Consider the following 19,403-nt stretch of genomic DNA (forward strand, 5'->3'; position numbering starts at 1 on the left):
GCCTCGCCGTGGCATTTAGATGCCTCTTTATAGTTCATATGTCTGAGCCAATTCTTTTTCGTTAAAAAATGCACATTTCAGAGATACTGGAGTAAATTATTTTGATGATTACCAACATGTTTAAAAGATAAACTATATCCATGATCAGAGAATTTTCTGTTAATAGTTTCTAAGGTTGGACATTGTGAATATATTGTACTAGCAATTCAACAGAAAGCCACTTTAGGGAAATATCTAGGGGTAATGTTGGATTGCTTAACATAAAATGCTTTTGTGAGTTGGTATGATAACGCTTGAAATTATTACTGTGGCCTTGTTAATGCTCGACGAGATTGTTTTTTTAGGGGAATGAAACAAATTTATTTAGTATAAGCCAATACGAGCTCAAGACTCATACGACCACAAATGTCATACATAAGAGTGACAAATCATCCCATGTAGACACTAACCATCTAAGCATAAATTGAAAAATCAAAATCCAAAAGTTCGAAAATTTAAAATGCGTCCAAAACAGAAGGACATAACCAAAGTTCAACTCAAAGCAAAAACAAGCTAATTAACTCCACTAAACCTAACAATCCAAAAATGCTCAGCAAGATTGTTACATCTGTTGATACATAGTAAACTTGTTCCATGTATATTGCTAGCCTTGCTAGGATTTTACTTTGTATTTTCATTTGGAAGGAGTAGCTCTAGATCTTACTTATTACTCTGCTTTCTTGCATTCCTGACAGTGCTTCTGGTGTATAGCCTAAGGACCCCATTCAAGGCTCGAAGATAGTTGCTCGAGTCATGATCCCTCCCAATTTTACCTTCTGAACCATAAGCTCTAGGATCACTTAGTGTTTCTAGTGGATGTGGGGAATTCAAAAAGGCTCTCAAGACTCTTGAGGGGAATCCATTTTTGGTACTTTCCAAAGCATAGAGATCGCCCCGTAAAGGGAGTAGAGGGTGTGGAGGAGATGACATTTCACCAGGTTGAATAATATATAGTTTACCCATGGGAGAGTACAACATCTTCTGCATAGGCAAAAAAAAAACGTATCAGAGTTTAAGTCCACAAGAGGTTTGATTTTAAGAACTTGTTGTGCGGTTTGATACTTACCTTCTTTGTTAGACAAGGGAGTGACTCAAATGGACCATGTAACAGCTTGAGAAATGCTGTGACATGATTTGGGTAATTGGAGGAGAAAGATCTAGGAAAAATATCTCTGGGCAGCATAACACAGCGGATGTGATCAAGCTCATTCAGTCCTTGTTGTTCAAATATTTTCTGGCCTCCACAGAACACATAAGCGGAGCCAAATGTTACGACAGGCAGAAGAGTTGAGGGTTCCACGACCTTCCTAGTCAGTAGCATCAAGTAAACTATAACAGATAGGCTTCCTCCAAGACAATGGCCAGTAAATTGAAGCCTCGCTTGCTCCCCATGTCTCGCCAAGTGGTCGATTATTTTGGGTGCGAAATGATGGTAAAATTTCTTAGCGAGTTCATAGATTCCTCGATGAACAAGTACATTAGTCCCCTGCATAAGGATATCAATTGATTAGAGTTGATTTAAATTCTCATTTTATTTCCTTGCAATGGAGATTTTGTATCATAATATATTATCCATTCCTACCTCAAATTCAATGGGTTCAAATAAGAAATATGTCTGCCAGGATCCAAGGGAGTGTATACCCTGCAATTCAAGAAACCTTTGGTTAGAAACTTGGAAGACTAATGAAACTTCTGAAGATATTGCTAAATCATGGTAGAGTTCAGTGGCTTAACAGAGCGTGGATGAAGAGTAGAAAGTACAAACCTGAATCACAAAATGACGAGTATACGTAGTGGGATCATCACAAACAAACCACTCGCAAGGTAAGGATTGCAGCGACTTGATGTCCTTTGTTGCTCCTTGGTTTTCCTCATCACCTGCTGCAAACATTAACGTCAATTTTTTTGTTATGTTTTCATATTTCTCTGACTTGTTGTTCTTGCTTGAGCTCCCTCCATTTGTGCAGGAGTTTTCTCTGGCAACCTTCTGCTGATATTGGCTTATTGCGCGGACATAATCTTCTGCTGAGAACATTCGGATACGAAACGCTGCAGTCAGTGGATTGGACTTCTGATCAAATTTTGATTTGATTTTTGATGAAGATGTTATAAATTGTAGGCCATGGTATGCCTTCAAATCCGTGGCCTGCACAATAATCATGACCAGGTCTGATTAGGTATATATAACAACATTTTAGTCATGTTGTATATTACATGTATACAGTATGGTTAACAAATATATGTACCTTAATCTCTGGTACTATATAAGCCAAGTTGCACAAGAAGGCTAACTGAGAAAATAATTTGGCATCTGACCATGGCACTCGAACCAAATATCTGGAGAAAAGGTCACGATCATATGATCTGGATCTCCATTCCTCATCAGGATAGTTGTCTGTAAAGGATACAGCTTTTTGCTGCAAAATATTCATCTTTCTGCCGAGTTCGAAAAGACTCTTTAGCCAACTGGTTCTCTTTAGTTCCTTCCCTTCACTAATCTCCTGAGAGCTCTCCACCTCATTCAGCTCATTTTCCTCTGTGTTCATATGCTCACTCGAGTCTGGATCAAATGAATATGATCGTAGCAAATTTGGATTGATATAACCCTGACTATGGAACGAGGAACTTCCCATGAAAGGACTCTTCTCTCGTTCTGGTTCTGTTAATGTTGCATGGATACGATTGATGCAATAACAAACATGGTTATCAGCTGAAGAAAATCTCCCCTTGATTCTTGCACGATTGCACAGGTCTCTACTAGAGTATGACCGGTGAAGATCATTGTGGATATCTTTTATTGATGAAACCAGAGAGGTAGGATTAGCCAAAGAAGTCAATGCCATGGTTGTACTGCAAACTGACTTGTGGAAGTTAACTTTTATAATCAGCTATCTGCTCCTTCATAACAAACTATTTTCCAAGATCAGATATGATGTCTCATGTCTGTTTTCTTGTACTTGAACCAAATAGCTCTGGTTGATAACTCCAATGATTTACTTTGGTTTTGACAAACAACAATCCTCAAGTTCCCCATCCTTGTAGATATAGTGCCAACAACCTCTACTAATTTAATGTCCTTCCCATCATGTTTATATGAAGATAATGAAATGAAACGAAGTCTAGAAACCTCATAATGGTTACGGATAGTTCATAAACCGGATCTATTACATACAACATTTGTTTTAAATATCTCGATATATTATTGATATTAAAAAAACGATACGATATCTTATATATTATTTCAAGTTATCGGTCAACACTAATTTTATAATTAAAATCCGATATATTTGGTCAACCCGATTTTGACTAGATATGTAAGACATTCTTTATTATTTTATTTTAAATAAAAATATCATCATTTTACTTTTACGAAGAAAGAAAAAATGATTAAATCTAAAATCGAGACACGATCATCTCAAATCAGTGAAAACTTTCATATTCTTTAACGTAAAAACTTTATATTGATATTTAAAATAATTTCAAACACCAGTATCTTAAGGATCTGAAATTTACATTCCAAGTTTTACATTCTAACTCCCTTTCATATGCCATTTACCAAAGTACCCCTAGCTTATTGTAAAACTGATATCAACTGAACAGACCTCTCTCTCATCAAAATTTCTGAACCACTGAACCACAAAGATGGAAAATCAATTACCCCAGTTGACTCAACCATCACCAACTCAACCATCTCCATTTCTGATAAGGCTTGGAAGTCCTCCCTTGGATTGCTGACGGGGGTGGATTGTTTATATTTCGATCAAGGATTGAGACTTATACGAATGACTGGCCGGAGACAATGAACAAGGTGGCGGTGGTTATGGAGGAAACAAGCAGTGGGTGCTGAAGGAGAGAGCTTAATTGGGTGGGTGTAGAGAATGGAACCAAGGTTTTCCCATGATGATGGGCTTTACCATCTTGTTTCAATAATTCAATCTTTAATTCAATTGTCATATAACTAATACGGTATATTGGTTACACTAGCCAAGGTTCTGAGTAAGAAAATTGAAGAAGATGACAGAAGAGCAGATTCTTTTCCAGTGCGGAAGAAAATCTGCTGTCTATTTTTCTCTGTCCCACTCCTTGTTTCTCATTCATTTTTTGACATGTGTCTCTCCACGTCACCATACTTAACAGCTCATTAACACCATCAAGGTTATGAGAAAATATATAATTATAACTCTTTAAAATATTAAAACCTCGCAAGTTTATCGTCCTTTTGCTTTCCGGTGAAGTCTTCTTCTCTAACTTCATGAAACACAGACCGGAGATGCAGACAAACAATAACGAGAAACACTTTAAAAAAAATCTCCAGTCCCACATTCGTATCTAGATTATGATCCAACCAAATTAGTTGTGAACCTCATCTTAATTACTTATGCAAAAGGATCTAAAAACCATCAAGAGCTCCAAATCTTTTCACAAGTCCACCTCACTGAAACATATCATATATAATCTTGGAGTGTGGTGAGCATAATTGAGATGGTTCTAGCTATTGGTTTTGGGATAGTTTGCACAGATGAGAAAGGACAAAGCTCTCTCCTCAATTTATCATTTATAAACAACTAATACAATCCCCTCCCTCCTTACCAAGAGCAGCAGGGGTTTTTAAGATCTGGGTTCGTCCCGATATTCTTCAATCTTAATATCAGTTTATATTTTGATTAAATGATATTAAAAAAATAGAAATTCTCATAGACCTGACGCTGTAAAAGAGTTGTTTAATATGATGACATGGAGAGACACATTAGAGAAAATTAATAGGAGACATGGAGAGAGATAGAGAAAAAAGTACAACAGATTTTCTTCCGGTGCAGACTAGATCGAGCAATATCAATTTGCTTTTGGTTAAGGGCAATTTGGGAAAGCATGTAAGAGTAAAGGATATAAAAAAAATAAAAAATTGAATGTTGTTGTAGGAAAAATGGAATGATCTACTCATCTCATTGATAATCTCTTTTATATAGGGGTCAAGATTACAATAGAAATAAATGGTAATTACAATGTCAATTAAGGCTACATAATGGTGTTTGATCCGTTACATCCGTTGACCATAAACATCATTAACTTATTCCTTTATTTTCATTAACGAAGGCACACTAATGATGTTTTTCCTTCAACACTCTCCCTTGTGCCGAGTTTAAAAATATAATGGTGCATAAGATGTTGCCTCATTAAAAACCTTGCCAAGTAACAAAACCCAATGGGAGAAAATAAAACCTTGGTCGAAAGAGAAAAGAGCACAACGCACCTATTACATTTAAGATTAACATATATGTGCTAGACTCCCCCTGATGTCTGCACCTCCCCCTGATCTTTACATTAATCATGAGAGTTTTGATAACTTTTGCATATTTAATGATGCATCTTATTTGGTACGTATTTCTTTACGTCAAATGTGTAACGACGTGAATAGAATTCATCATGTTGTTTTATCTTTTCTTTATAGGGACTATAAACCTAAACATTTAGGTATTGTTATTACATGGGCGCTAAGCTATACATCGAATGAGAGGTCGAGTCAAGTATATTGTGTTAAGTGCAATAATGTGTCTTTGCACTTGTATATGAAATCTCATTTCCTGACACTTATTCGTCATCTTTCATTTATACAAAAACGGATCTATCTTTAAAGACTTCGACTGATCATGAGAGCTATGGAAGCCTCACTTTTAACATTTAGAGTGCTTAAAAGCCGATTGATGGTTAATCATCAATATTACAGTCCTCAAGATCCATTTTGAGACTGTGTCTTCCCAATAATCTTTTTTATTCTCGGCTTAGGATTTGTAATGGCGACATCTTTTTAGTTCATCAAAAGACTCTGCAAATCCATATTGAATACGCAATGACATAGCACATCTGATCCCTATTCATAATCAAGTATTTTACTTCGTGAATGTTTCAATTCCTTTTGTAACGCTACGTGATCTAGAACGATTTCTTGGGTGGATAAAGTCGGTTCTATGACTTTCATGTATATTTATTAATTTCGATCCCCATAGAGATACTTTATTTCACCATTTATAAGCTGCATTTGTCAGTTTTTCGGAAACTACCAAACTGATAAGGTAGTGGAGTGCAATAACTTCCATTACAAGAATATATCTTTATAGTCTATTACAAAAGAATATTTCCTCGTAGTCGATTCCAGTGCGTTTGTGAGAGACCTTGCGCCATAAGGTGAGTCTATACTCTTAATTCTCATACGCATCCTAACAAAGATATATGATAGGGTTTACACTTGCCCAAATACCTATATCTTTGTTAGTGAACTTTAGTTCATGCTGGATCGCTTCTTTCCATTGGGCCAAAATTACTACGTTGTTATTTCTCAACGAAGTATGGTTCGATATGAAGACTCAATATCCTACATCCTCATATGGTTTGTATTTGGTAGAGATCTCTATATATTCAAGGATTTGTTCTAACATCTGAGGCGTCCCCCAGTAATAACCAAAATCCAGGAATTCTCATGAGGTAGATTTGAGATTATGGATCAATGGATCCAATTGTGCCAAACTCGCTTTATTCCTTTAAACGAGTATATATCGAACATAAGGTGGTCTCCCCCTCTTCCTTGGAGAGCCACGACCTATGACACCATTTATGCCACTTTATGGTGCCAACATGCCACTATCTATGGTGACAACGCAATGCCCAATTCCTTTTGGGTGGCTTCATGTCCTCTTTTTAGGACATTGAACCTTGTAAGCCTATTTGCAGCTAATATCTGTGATCATGACACTTTGTGTAATAGTGAGGATCAAGATGAGACACAGTGAGGACAAAGCACGACAATTCATGTCGTTCCACTTGAACATTGTTTGTTCTTATCTCCCCCTAACGACGGGAAGACTGTCTCATCAAAGTGATATTTCATATCTAGTGAAAAAAGAGATCACTTGTCAAAGTTGCAATATATCGGACTATATGGATGCTCGTCTCCAGTGAGAACATTTATTCACATTAGTTGGCTTCACCATTATGCGATGTGTCATCGCAATTTGGCACGTAGGTTAATCTAATTGAGCTCAAGGATTCTAGATCCGTGTCAATCCTAGCGAGCTCAAGTATTTCGATTCTTCGATGTTATCGATTGTAATTCATTTTACAATGATTAAGGTGATAGCCAAAAACTAGTGAGTAATAAGTTTTTTAATGCAAAAATTACATTACCATAAACGGAAAGATTGGTGCGCATTACAATTTAGCAATATCAAGACTAGTACTTTAGTCTTTTTTCGTAAGACCAAGTGGGTTTGTAACTAGCATAAGTAACATTAGTTTTAGTAGTGAATGGTGTGATGACACGTGACCAGCGTGTCGACACATCAACCAACACTGTAAATTATTTAAAGTATCTGCAAGTTGGTTGAATTAATCCACATAATTGTTGTTGGATTCAATCCTTGAACATAGTGAGAATACATGTCCTTTGCATAGGATTATCTCAATCCAAATTTCTTTAAGAAATTGATAAGATTTGAATGATTAGCTTTACATACCTAATCACAATGGATATACGAAGCATAATATGGTGTTAGTGCATATACGTGTGCATCAAACATTTCACGATTCAGCCTCAGGGGGCTATGAAATATGGGGATGAAATAATTTCTTCAATTCCTCCATAAAATTATATTTCTAGGATTTTACAGTTCTTTGTTTCGTTTGTTTTTACTTCTATTTATCCAAAACATGAGTGTATGTATATAATTCTTTAAATATACATATACACATATATGTCAAAACCCAAATATATCAAGATCCTGAAATTCATTTTGTTTTGATGTTGTGGGATTCAATTTAGCAATTTCGTATATACTTTCTAAATGGACATATAAACTTTTGTAATACGCGGTTACATCCGCAATCATTAGAGATAATGTAAAAGATGTCAATCGTAATCTCACTTATTAGTATTATTTTTTCATATGGAAAGTCATTGACATAAATATTTAAAACCTATGAGGGTTCGATTGTCTCTTGTTGACCATTGTTACATAAAGTGCCAATAAAGTATATAGGTAAGACATGAAAATTGAATATGAACCCAAATTCTTTAGAGTAATTTGATAGAATCGTAAAACGATATCTCCATCTCATAATGCATGTATATTTTGAATCCCGAAGGATTATATATTAGCGATCATTATTAATATTATTATTTATATGCACGGATATAGTACGATTATTCTTCAGTACTACTGTGGGGATCGCATAATGTATTTCTTTGCATTCAGTTATTCATGTCATACCAATATTTTGTGAAGTTGCTTTATTTTATGCGGTACTTCGTAAAGTCAAATATTAAAAATCGAACCCGAAAATCGAACCGCGTATATCTCGATTAATATTCGAATATTCTCAATTCATTGAGAAAATTTCATAACCTTGGTTGTATGTCAACAATTGCATCAAGGTCTTGTCCAATCCAAAGGTACTTCAATACCGAAATTTTAGGCATATATAATAGTCATTACAATTATATCTTGGAAAATTAGTGACAGACTGTAATCAAAGTCTGAAACATTTTGAATTGACATCAATTTGTGTCGCTCTTAAAATTGAGGAGCTTTCTCATCGCATTTTTCGCATTAATCGTCGTAGTGTAAGTGATATGTTACGTACAAAACAATTAGAATTATATGATTAGGTCACATTTAATCATATATATATATGATTAACTTACCATAACAATAAGTGGTAAGTTGACAACAAAACATGAAATAATTAAATGGTAAATTGCATAATTACCGTATAATATTTTGGTAAAACAGAAATAATGAAATAGTGAATTAAAAATCACTATGTGATAATTTTTAAACATACCTTTTAGTTTACCACTTCAGTAAATTCTGATTTCCCAAAAAAAAATTCCTTTTTTTTCGTGGATTAGATTGAGTAGATCCGGGTCGAGTGTGTGGGTGGGATCGACGCAGTGAGAAGGAGGGTGGCATACGGCGCCGATGGATCTCATCATCAGGTGAATTATGGTTTAATAGCTTGATCACGTTGTGCCCTAGCTATATAATTGGGATTAACATGTAACATGTCGTCAATATTCAATTATATATAAGAACTTCAAGCAGTAAAAGAACATAAAAATTTTCTTATCGTTTGGAAATTTGTCATGGCCCCATTCGCTCATGCTGCTGCGGTTTGAGCTCCCAAGTTTGTCGTCGGCCATTATGTGCCACCCAGGCTCGACATCTTCGAACACCTACGAATTGACGCGTTCTCTTTCTCAACACCTTAGTGTCGTATGACCGCATCGCTTGTTTTTAACATCCACATGAAACCCTTGTTGCTCAGGTATCAATCTCGTTGCCCCCACTCTAGCTTGGATGAATATAATGTGTCAGAATAAATGTTGTGCAGGTTGAAGGGCTGCGGTAGAATTTTGCTAGGGTTTTGATCTCTCTCCTTTTCTTTGAAAAACTCAATGGTTAAAGCCACATGTTGATAACGTGTTGTAAGGAAAATAGAATGATCTACTCATCTCATTGATAATCCCCTTTATATAGGGGTCAAGATTACAATAGAAATAAATGGTAATTACAATGGCAATTAAGGCTACATAATGATGTTTGATCCGTTACATCCGTTGACCATAAACGTCATTAACTTATTCATTTATTTGCATTAACGAAGACACACTAATGATGTTTTTCCTTCAACAAATGTAAGTGTAAAATGTAATTGTGGGAGTATAAATGTAAGTTATCTATCTTAATCCGGGAAACCGAACACATTATCGACCAAACCATTATCTAATTATCTATCTGTCTATACAAATCATTATTTAGACATTTTTTATTATTATTTGAAACCATTTATATATTTTTATTTAGTACTTGGTTGTAGTAAAATTAATAAATTTAATTAAACATAATAAATATGATATATCCGATATAATCTGGTATATTTTCAATATATCCCCGATACATCATTTTATACTTTGACCGATATGATCCCGATAAACGATATTTAGACCATTGCATACAACTATAGGTTATATGAAGAGAAATCCATAAATATGAAAGTACAGGAATATAATCAAGTAAAAACCAGGGTATCAACTGAGTGAGAGACAACGAGTTGTTGGCTCTTCGTTGTTCAGGATCACAGAGAATTATTGAAGCTCAAACCTACATATATTAAATGCTGTCACAGGATAATAGTACAACGGTGCTTAGACCGATTTCTGAATGATTCATTAGGGATCTTATCTACAATTTCATCCTGGACGCTTCAAATTTTAGACATTGTGTAGTCCATTGCATCCACAAGAAAATCTGCAAGAAGAAGATATACATCACAATTGGTACGACAAACTTTTGGACAGACATGCATCTCGCAATCCGTAGTAATTCTTGAAATTTTAAGATGTTAGTGAAGAAAGTATACCTGCATCTTCCTTAGTGAAGCACAAGGGAGGTGTGATTCTGAATACATTTCCATAGGAGCCCCCTTTGCCGATCAAGACTCCCAAATCTAATGGTAAACGAAAAGCAAGGTAAAAATGAAGTTGCAGATCATGTAATGACTAAGACAAGGAGATTAAAAGGTTAACACAAACCTTTCATTTTTTCCATCACATGTACAGTTTCAACCTTGGCTGGTGTCTTCAGTTCACGATCAGTCACGAGCTCAACTCCTAGCATTAATCCTTTTCCCCTCACATCCCCAATAACTGCATAAGCAGCCATCATAAATAACTGAGATAAGCAGCAATAAAATGCAGCATAGTGCTTAAATGCATAAACAAAATAGAGTAGGAGAGTTTACGTTCATATTTATCTTTGAGAGCATTGAGTCTTTCTTTAAGGTATGAGCCCACAACAAGTGCATTTTCTTGAAGTCCTTCTTTCTCGATCACTTTCAGAACAGCCAGTCCTGCAGCTGTGCATACAGGATTGCCACCAAAGGTGTTAAAGTAATTGCGGCGAGTCAAGACCTCTGCAACCTCAGGAGTGGTTACCACAGCACCAAGGGGAATGCCATTTCCAATGCCCTGTAAATACCAATGAGAAATTAGAAACAGTTCGAAACAAACCCTGGCTGCATATAAAACTCAACTAAGCATATTGCTTGCGTTATAAGTTAATGGATAATCGATGCTTATGTAGAAAAGCATAAGAACTGAGTCAACCTTGGCCAATGTCACAATGTCAGGCACGACACCATGGCCTTCAAAACCCCAGAAGTTGCTTCCTGTGCGAGCAAAACCAGACTGGACCTCATCGGCGATGAAAAGGCCTCCTGCTCTCTTTACACTATTGTAAACAGCTGGCAAGTAACCCGGGGCCAACTCTACAATTCCGCCAACTCCCTGTGACATTTACAAACAAAATGAGTTAGAAATTAAGTAGGGTAAAGTAGCACAATAGTTAGTATACAATAATGAGGCAGAGGAGATGATATACTTGTATGGCTTCCGATATAAATGCAGCAACATGGCCAGAGGTTCCAAAGTCGATGAGATCTTGGACATCTTTGGCATACTTCTCACCATCTGAACCAAACACGCCTCTGTATGGGTCTGGATTCATAGCATGATGAACTCCACTCTGTTCATCAGATCAATACTTAGAATGTCAACAACTTACAGTTTGTTACAAGTTCAGATTTATGTAAATAAAGAACTTCTTTCTCATAAATAACTATGTACAAACTTTGTGGAGAAAACATTTTGTATGGATGATTTATGTAGTGAATTTAAAAATTATATAGATTGAAGGACATTACCGTCACGCCACCTTATTGTGTTACAATTATTTGAGTGATTAAGTTTGTATTATAAAAGGTAACTAGTATATTCAAGAATGCAAACGCCTTTCTTTTATATTATTCAAAAGAGAATTAAGATAGAACACAAGCGTCATTTAGATGCTGGAATTGTTTATCACGTTGTCATATCTAAATGTGATGTGCAAAAACTGGTTTCCTCGCGGGCGGTCCACACCTCACTATCATATGTTTATCCTATTATGCATTCTATACTCAACTAAAGCTCTAAATGTAAGAAACTAAACAAAGAAGCCCATACCCCCAAACCTAAATGAGCAACATGAAGAAAATGTTACTTTAAACACTGATTTAAACATCATTATCATCATAGTCACATAGTGGTGCTTCAATTATTTCTTCCTATGAATACATGGTAGGTTCTTTTCCTGCATCATTGAAGTGTTTGTTCATCTGATCTGAAAGATCCCAAAACGTTAGGTGGTGTCTATATCCTGTAGTGGGCTCTCCTTGCACCAAATCATTAATGTTAAAACTATCAACATATGAAAGCCTATTGTCCATTATGATTAGATAACTTCACCAGCTAAACTGAAGATAGAGGTATATATTTTCTACCGTGGGATGATAATTGATAAAGTGACTTACAAGGAGTTACTTTGTTTTTAAAAGTTACATTACTATGAAAGGTAAATGAGTACTGATGCACCACCTCATTGCAATAGTAGTGTGTGGAAGTAAATGATTATGATAAACATGGATATGGTGATGAGGAAGTACCTGAATAACGTTAAACTTCCAATTGGCTTGGGCGGTGGCGCCCATAGTGCCACCAGCGTTGCCATGATATGCGTTTCTCAAAGAAATTATGTCATGGCAGCCCGTGTACAACCTCGCTATCAACATCGCCAACTCGTTTGCTTCCGTCCCTGAATTTGTGAAGAACACTACCTACAACACATTTCCACCCAAAATCAAGTAAACCTAATTGGATCTCACACTAATACACCAAGCTATTTGGAAGAATTTACTCTTTCATAGTAACAATTTGACCTTGTCTTGACTCTTCAGTGAAACAAGTCACCGGTAAAGACCAACTTGGTGGTTCAAAACATTACTCATATCAAGATTGCTACTTCTCATATTTTATCTAGCTTCGGAACATGCTAATTTTTACTTCAAAATATAGGTAAATGTTGGAAGTTCCCAATATGTATACAACACGTAATATGTTCACATATTCTCTCTTCATGAACTTAACAATAATTTTCATGTACAAAACCAAATTTGGCAATGACTTTAGGGCCTTTCGATAATTGTCAAGATAACTTCGCAATCATGAACACAAAGACGTCGACGGAGTCGTGGGTAGGAAATGTGACCCCCCATAACAACAAAAGATGACACCGCTAGCTCACCCTCTTCTTCACCGATAATGACAATTCTGTTCCCAGATTTACTATTACTTATAAATGACGAAAAACGTGGACCGTCAAATCAAATACGGAAACAAACAACTTGACAAAATAATATTAGGCAGAAGAACGAGACACAAACCTTGAGATTGGCGGGCAACTTGGAAGCCAGTGCCTGAGCGAAATCGCCGATTGCATGATTCAGGTAAAGAATCGTCGAATGTTGTATTTTCTTGGTTTGGTTCACTATGGCCTCCACCACATCAGGGTGGCAGTGGCCGCAACTCACCGTAGCAATCCCTCCGAAACCGTCCAAATACCTCCGGCCATTCTCGTCGAACAGGTACTGCATCTTCCCGTCGACAATATTCAGCTGCCAATCACAAACAACGTTTTAATTAAATAAGATCTCCAAAACTACCGAACTTCATCATCATGTGAATCATGTCTTGCCCTCATTTACCATGTTCCAAACACATGTGATGATGAGTTGATGACAACCCTAGCTAAGCTTTCTACTTTTCTTCTGGTTAAACATGGATCACGTACGTATCGATTCGAAATATAAAATCAAAATCAAAATGGATGCTTACGGGTTTATTGTAGAAGTAGAACATGGAGGGGCTGAGGTACTCTTTCCTCTGGGCCAAGATCTCCTCGGCGGAGGGGCCGGTGTACGGCGGAGGAGAGTAGTCGAAGGGGGGCAGTTTGGGAATATGGACGCCATTGTTGGCCTCCTCCCTCTGAGCCACCTGCGAGAAACAACAGCTTTGCCATGGTCGCAGCTGATTACATAATTGTCTCGTTCCCGAGATTAACCTTCTCCCTACAAATCCCTGCATTATTTTACGAAGTTTTTGCTCTTCCGAAAATGCAGGCGACTGTTGGGTGGCCTTGGTTTCGGGTGTGAGAGTGAGTACAAAACAATCTATATGTGATAGGAGGAGATATATTAATATTAGAGAAGAAGATGGAAGGGGGTTATATAGGACGAGGTAGGTTTGGTTTGTTGGCTCGGTAATTTACAGGTGAAAAACTACTCACGATGGTCTAGATGGAAAGGGAGAGAAACAGAAAAAATCGCCATCAAAGTGGTAAAAATGAATCTGCCTTGTGTGTGCAGATTTCTATTTATGACTTGTTTTCCTATTTCGTTATAATGAAATTGAATGATAAATTGATAATAGCTGGTTGGCGTGGATGTGTTGAATCAGATTCAAATCCCCCTGACGTACTTTCCTTCTTTGAGAATATGTTACTAATACTAACATGAAGCTGACTCCATGATTTCTAATTTCTAAAACATTTTTTGTGCATGTTTTTGACATTGCTGTTCTTAAATTATGAATCTTCGAATTGTGTAAGAAAGGGAAAACAATTTAGACCACAAGTACTGTTGATCTCTATTTACTGGAATATAGTGTGGCATGTAGTATGACTTGAGTTTGTGGTTGAATAATTTTCTAACTTAGCTTAGTATATTCTTTTACAATTTTTAATTTTAATTGACCGGACAATTCTTGTCGCTTTCCAAGGAGGTACTAGAAAACAGTGCAACGATAACAGCGTTCAATCACATTCTTTTGAAGTTTTAATCATGTATGTAACACATTACACATTGATTCTCTAATCTTCCCAAGTAGTAAAAAGAAACTACTTGCGTCTGAACTTAGTAAGTACGATTTGAAGTCTCATGACATGGACATTTTTAGATTAACAATGGTCCTCACAATAACAAAATATAGGACTTCGTCAAGAATATCATCGAGGCTTCTTCATTAGTTCCTCAATGCGTGCAAAATGCTTCAAATGTGCAAATTTACAACACAATATTCGGGCTACTTTGACAGCTTTGGAGTTCGAGCATAAATTCAAGATCACATATATAAATAGGTAAAAACCGTCATTTGCTTGCAGTATGATATATCACACTTGCCCGTCCACAATAATAACATATAAGTAAATAATCCAACTCTTATACAGCATTATTACTTTACGTCTCTACCTTTCTTAACAAGTAAAATAAGATTGTAATTATTGAAACATGTCATTTAGATCTCAGCCTTCAAAATGAAAATTTACATACATCGATCTTTTTACTTCTCGCATTAGAATGCTCATACGTCTCTCATTGTATTTTACATAGAAACGGCTCCTACTGATGTCTAAATCCGAATCATACAAGGGAAATTTGCCTAACATACATAGAAAGGGGAATCAACATATCAATATATATCATATTGCCAGCCCCAAAGTGCATATGAGAATTTCCCTGAAATGCATATCATACTTTCCAGTAGTTATTGCGTAAGGTAATTAACGAAGTGTAATATAGGAAACCTCACATTCAGAAACTAAATCTTACAAAAATCAGACATATTTGTCCAAGCATGAAGGTAGATGTAAAAGGTGTCCTGCCTCAGTGCTATTATGCTTATTTCAAAAACAATTTTGGGATGTTTTGTGCAAACTTTCATCACTTTCATGTGCCGTAAATGTTATGGGTGTGAGAGCCAATTTTCAGTCATCGGCCAAGTGATTTTTTTTTTATATCTGAAATACAACTCTAGTTTAAGATTCTCTGACTAATTCTCTGATTAAAAAAAAATCCTTTTAGTAGTATTACTTAGTCTGGCCTGGGTTGAATTCACATCTCACCTTCGAAATACACTAGATCAAATGGTACTGGATCAGCCAAGTGATATGTTATCTTACAAAGCAATAATTTGCTCCAATAATATGAGTTTGTTGGACATAATGAGGACATGTTCGCCTCCACCACATACATTTTGGGGTTGCTTTTAGCCAGTAACTGAAGCTTGATCAAGGTTAGTAACATCAGCGAAATGAACCTGGTTCCAAATTAGGGGAAGATGAGATACATCAGGTATTGCACTGTTTCTAATGGAGTGATGACACACTCTTGATCAAGCTTAGTAACATCAGCCAAACGAACCTGCTTGAATTTTTGCGCAATATGAGAGCCCTATGCCCCTGTTCATCTAAAAGAGTAACGACACGAATGAGAATCACAAATCAGGTGGGAGGCAAGTAGGTTTGGGATTTCCGAGCGCAACAAGAACTTCAATTATGCTAGGGTAGATTATAGCCATTAACTGATCAATAACTGTAAACAATTCGATATATTAATCAAGCAACTTTGAAGTTGTGGCCATGGTGAAGCAAAGCATGCAATAAATAATGCACTTACAACTACTATAATTCTTCAATTAGATAATCATAATCAGAATGACCAACTACAATCGAAACTGTTTAAATTAATACAGAAGTCACTATCGCAAACAAAATGGATTTCAACATCCATGTTAATCAGATGGCACCTTGACGTGTTTCCTGCGTAGGATTTCCACATCTCTATCACTGATGCAAAGCTATAATATATGTATGTTAGAACAATCCTCAACAAATAACATCCCACTGAGACGACAGCCATTCCCAAATAACATAGTCGAAGAAAAAGGTCCGTGTTCAAAACAATCTCCACACATCAATAATTTAATTAATTGAAATTTGAAAGTGAAAAAACCATAAGTTCATAGTGATCACCAATTCAAGCAATGACAACAGATGATGGTCAGCAGCTGTAATAACCCGATTTTTCGGAGCGAATGTTGGATTGTTTTTAAGTTCATAAATTTGTGAAATTTATTTAAACGAATTTTGTTTACTTAGCGAAGCGGTAAATCGAAAACGGAAACGTTATCGAAACGTTTATTTAGAAAAACGTTACGTTTCCGCGACGTAAAAATCAACTTTTACTGCGTCGATCGTTTGTGAAAACTTCCTCCACGAAAGTCATAGAGCTCGTCGATACGAGTTCGTGGACACGTCACGCATTCGAATCGGACGTTGTACGTAAAAGTTATTAACAACGGAAGTTAGTTTCCGATTTGGAAAATGGTATAAAAGGAAAAATTGAAGGGTTAGGGTTTCCATTTTCGGAAACCCTTCACCCCGCCTCCCTTTCCCACTTCCTCTCTCTTCTCTCTCGTTCTCTCTCCCTCCCACCCGAGCTCTCCTCTCTCTCTCTCTCTCGGCTTCCACCTTCGATCTCCCTCCTCTGAGGGAGGTGTTCCTCACCGCCGGCTCCAAGGCGCTCAGCAGCTCGACGCGACGACCCACCGAGCATGGCACGAGCCCTAGCGTCGCCGCGAAGTATCGTCGAACCTCACCAAGCCCAGCAACGACGGGTTCCAGCCCTCCGCCGATATGAGCACACGATCCACACCCCTCTCCTCCCTCCGACGCCGCATGTGAGCTATCACTACGCAACTCGAGCCGATGCAAGCCCCCTTGAAGGATCGAGCTCCACCGACGATCCATCCCTCTCCGACGAGTTCCAACAACTCCACCGTACGATCTAGGTAAGAATTGAAGTGATTGATGCTTGTGTGTGATTGTGGGATTGAAATTTGTTGGATTTGGGTTGATTTTGCGGGATCGGAGGATTGATGAACACCGCCGCTTTAGGCGGTGCGTGTGGAGGCGTTGAGGTGGCTAGGCACGGCGTGATGCCGTGGAGGGGGGTAGAGGAGGAAGATAGGAGGAGTTTGGAGGCGGCGGTATCGTCATACGCGCCTTGGTTGGTGTCGGCGCGTGGGCCCCACGCGCTGTCACCGGTGAGTGGCGCGTGGGGTACACGCGCCACCACGTGCGGCGGCGCGTGAATAGTGACTTCGACACAGTAAATTGTAAAATTTTATTTTTACGTACGGTGAATGTAAAAAGTAATTTACGTACAGTAAAAGTAAATTTTATTTACGTATGGTAAATGTAAATGTAAATTACTTTCAGTAAATATAAAAAGTAATTTCAGAATGGTAAATCAGTAATTAATATTTACTGAGACAATATTTACATTTGAATAGTTTTTATACGTACATAAATACGTAAACAGTATACTCGTACAATAATATGTAATGGATGTGTATTTATACAGTAATACATACATGGTGAATATGTGAATAGTACTCAGTGAACAGTAAATTCGTAAAACTAGAAATTGCTGAACAGTAACCGATTATTACTGTTCCGGCATTTAAAAGTTTACGAAACGTTTCTAAATTCTTTTCTTATCTTTTCAAGGTGATCAATAAATCAAGGAAATGAATTATCTTCGGAAATTGTGGAATTACGTTCAAGTCGATAAGGTGAGTAAAATCTCACATATTTATAAATCTACCCTTGTGGAGATTCAAGATGTTGCAAGAGTTTTTAATATTGAATTACGACATGTATACGATATAGTGGATTACATATATATTGTATAAATGGTAATAAGTACATATATATATAGTTTGCTATATTATATACTGTTATGAATTCATTGGAATTGGTCATTTCGATGACGAGAATTATATATTGAGCATGTGATTTAATTTGTACAATATGAGTGTGATTATTGTACGTGGTTTTAACATGGTGTTTGTTAAAACGTTTTTTCTTCGGACGTGTTTATGAAATATGACATGTATATGATATAGCGGATTATATATATATTGTATAAATGGTAAATAGGTACATATATACTGTTATGATTTTATCGTGATGATGTTATTTTGATGACGAGATTGTATATCGAGCATGTGATTTTGATTTGTACAATATGATGTGAGATTATTGTACGTGATTTTAACATGGAGATTGTTAAAATGTTGATTTGTCTTCGGACTTGATTTTTGTACAATATGATGTGAGATTATTGTACGTGATTTTAACATGGAGATTGTTAAAATGTTGCTTTGTCTTCGGACTTGATTTTTGTACAATATGATGTGAGATTATTGTACGTGATTTTAACATGGAGATTGTTAAAATGTTGATTTGTCTTCGGACTTGATTTTTGTACAATATGATGTGAGATTATTGTACGTGTTTGGCAAGTCGGAACCTAGCCTTTGGCCGGGCGAAAGTTACGATACAGTTAGAGCTCTAATCTGTCTGCCGGAGTACTGCATGTGGGGTAACAGGTGGTTATCGGCTCATGAGTACTCATATTTTTGGATGTTGGGTAGCAGGTGGTTGCCCAATATCGGCGGTGTACTACGTGAGGGGTAACAGATGTGTACCGGCGTTCATTAGTACCCGTATTATAAATGTATTTGGGTAACCAGAAGGGTTGCCCGATTTCTCATGAGTGCTTTCATTTCATATATTTTTGGGACAACCGGATGG

The 19,403-nt window shown here is 36.8% G+C and overlaps 2 protein-coding genes across 2 annotated transcripts; both read right to left on the minus strand.

Moving 5' to 3' along the window:
* Window positions 1-699: 699 nt before the first annotated feature.
* LOC126796722 (phospholipase A1 PLIP1, chloroplastic-like) lies at window positions 700-2,882 on the minus strand. Its single transcript, XM_050523466.1, has 5 exons — window positions 2,286-2,882; window positions 1,805-2,185; window positions 1,622-1,681; window positions 1,106-1,525; window positions 700-1,020 (listed from the first exon to the last, which is right to left on the minus strand). The coding sequence occupies exons 1-5, from the start codon at window positions 2,880-2,882 to the stop codon at window positions 700-702; spliced, it is 1,779 nt and encodes a 592-aa protein (XP_050379423.1).
* Window positions 2,883-10,044: 7,162 nt separating this feature from the next.
* LOC126801237 (alanine--glyoxylate aminotransferase 2 homolog 2, mitochondrial) lies at window positions 10,045-14,147 on the minus strand. The gene is made up of 9 exons (XM_050528726.1): window positions 13,802-14,147; window positions 13,351-13,581; window positions 12,574-12,744; window positions 11,472-11,615; window positions 11,198-11,377; window positions 10,834-11,059; window positions 10,625-10,738; window positions 10,453-10,539; window positions 10,045-10,340 (listed from the first exon to the last, which is right to left on the minus strand). The coding sequence occupies exons 1-9, from the start codon at window positions 14,048-14,050 to the stop codon at window positions 10,297-10,299; spliced, it is 1,446 nt and encodes a 481-aa protein (XP_050384683.1). The 5' UTR covers window positions 14,051-14,147; the 3' UTR covers window positions 10,045-10,296.
* Window positions 14,148-19,403: the final 5,256 nt, after the last annotated feature.

Source organism: Argentina anserina, chromosome 6 (genome assembly GCF_933775445.1).
Source record: "Argentina anserina chromosome 6, drPotAnse1.1, whole genome shotgun sequence".
NCBI classification, from domain to species: domain Eukaryota; kingdom Viridiplantae; phylum Streptophyta; class Magnoliopsida; order Rosales; family Rosaceae; genus Argentina; species Argentina anserina.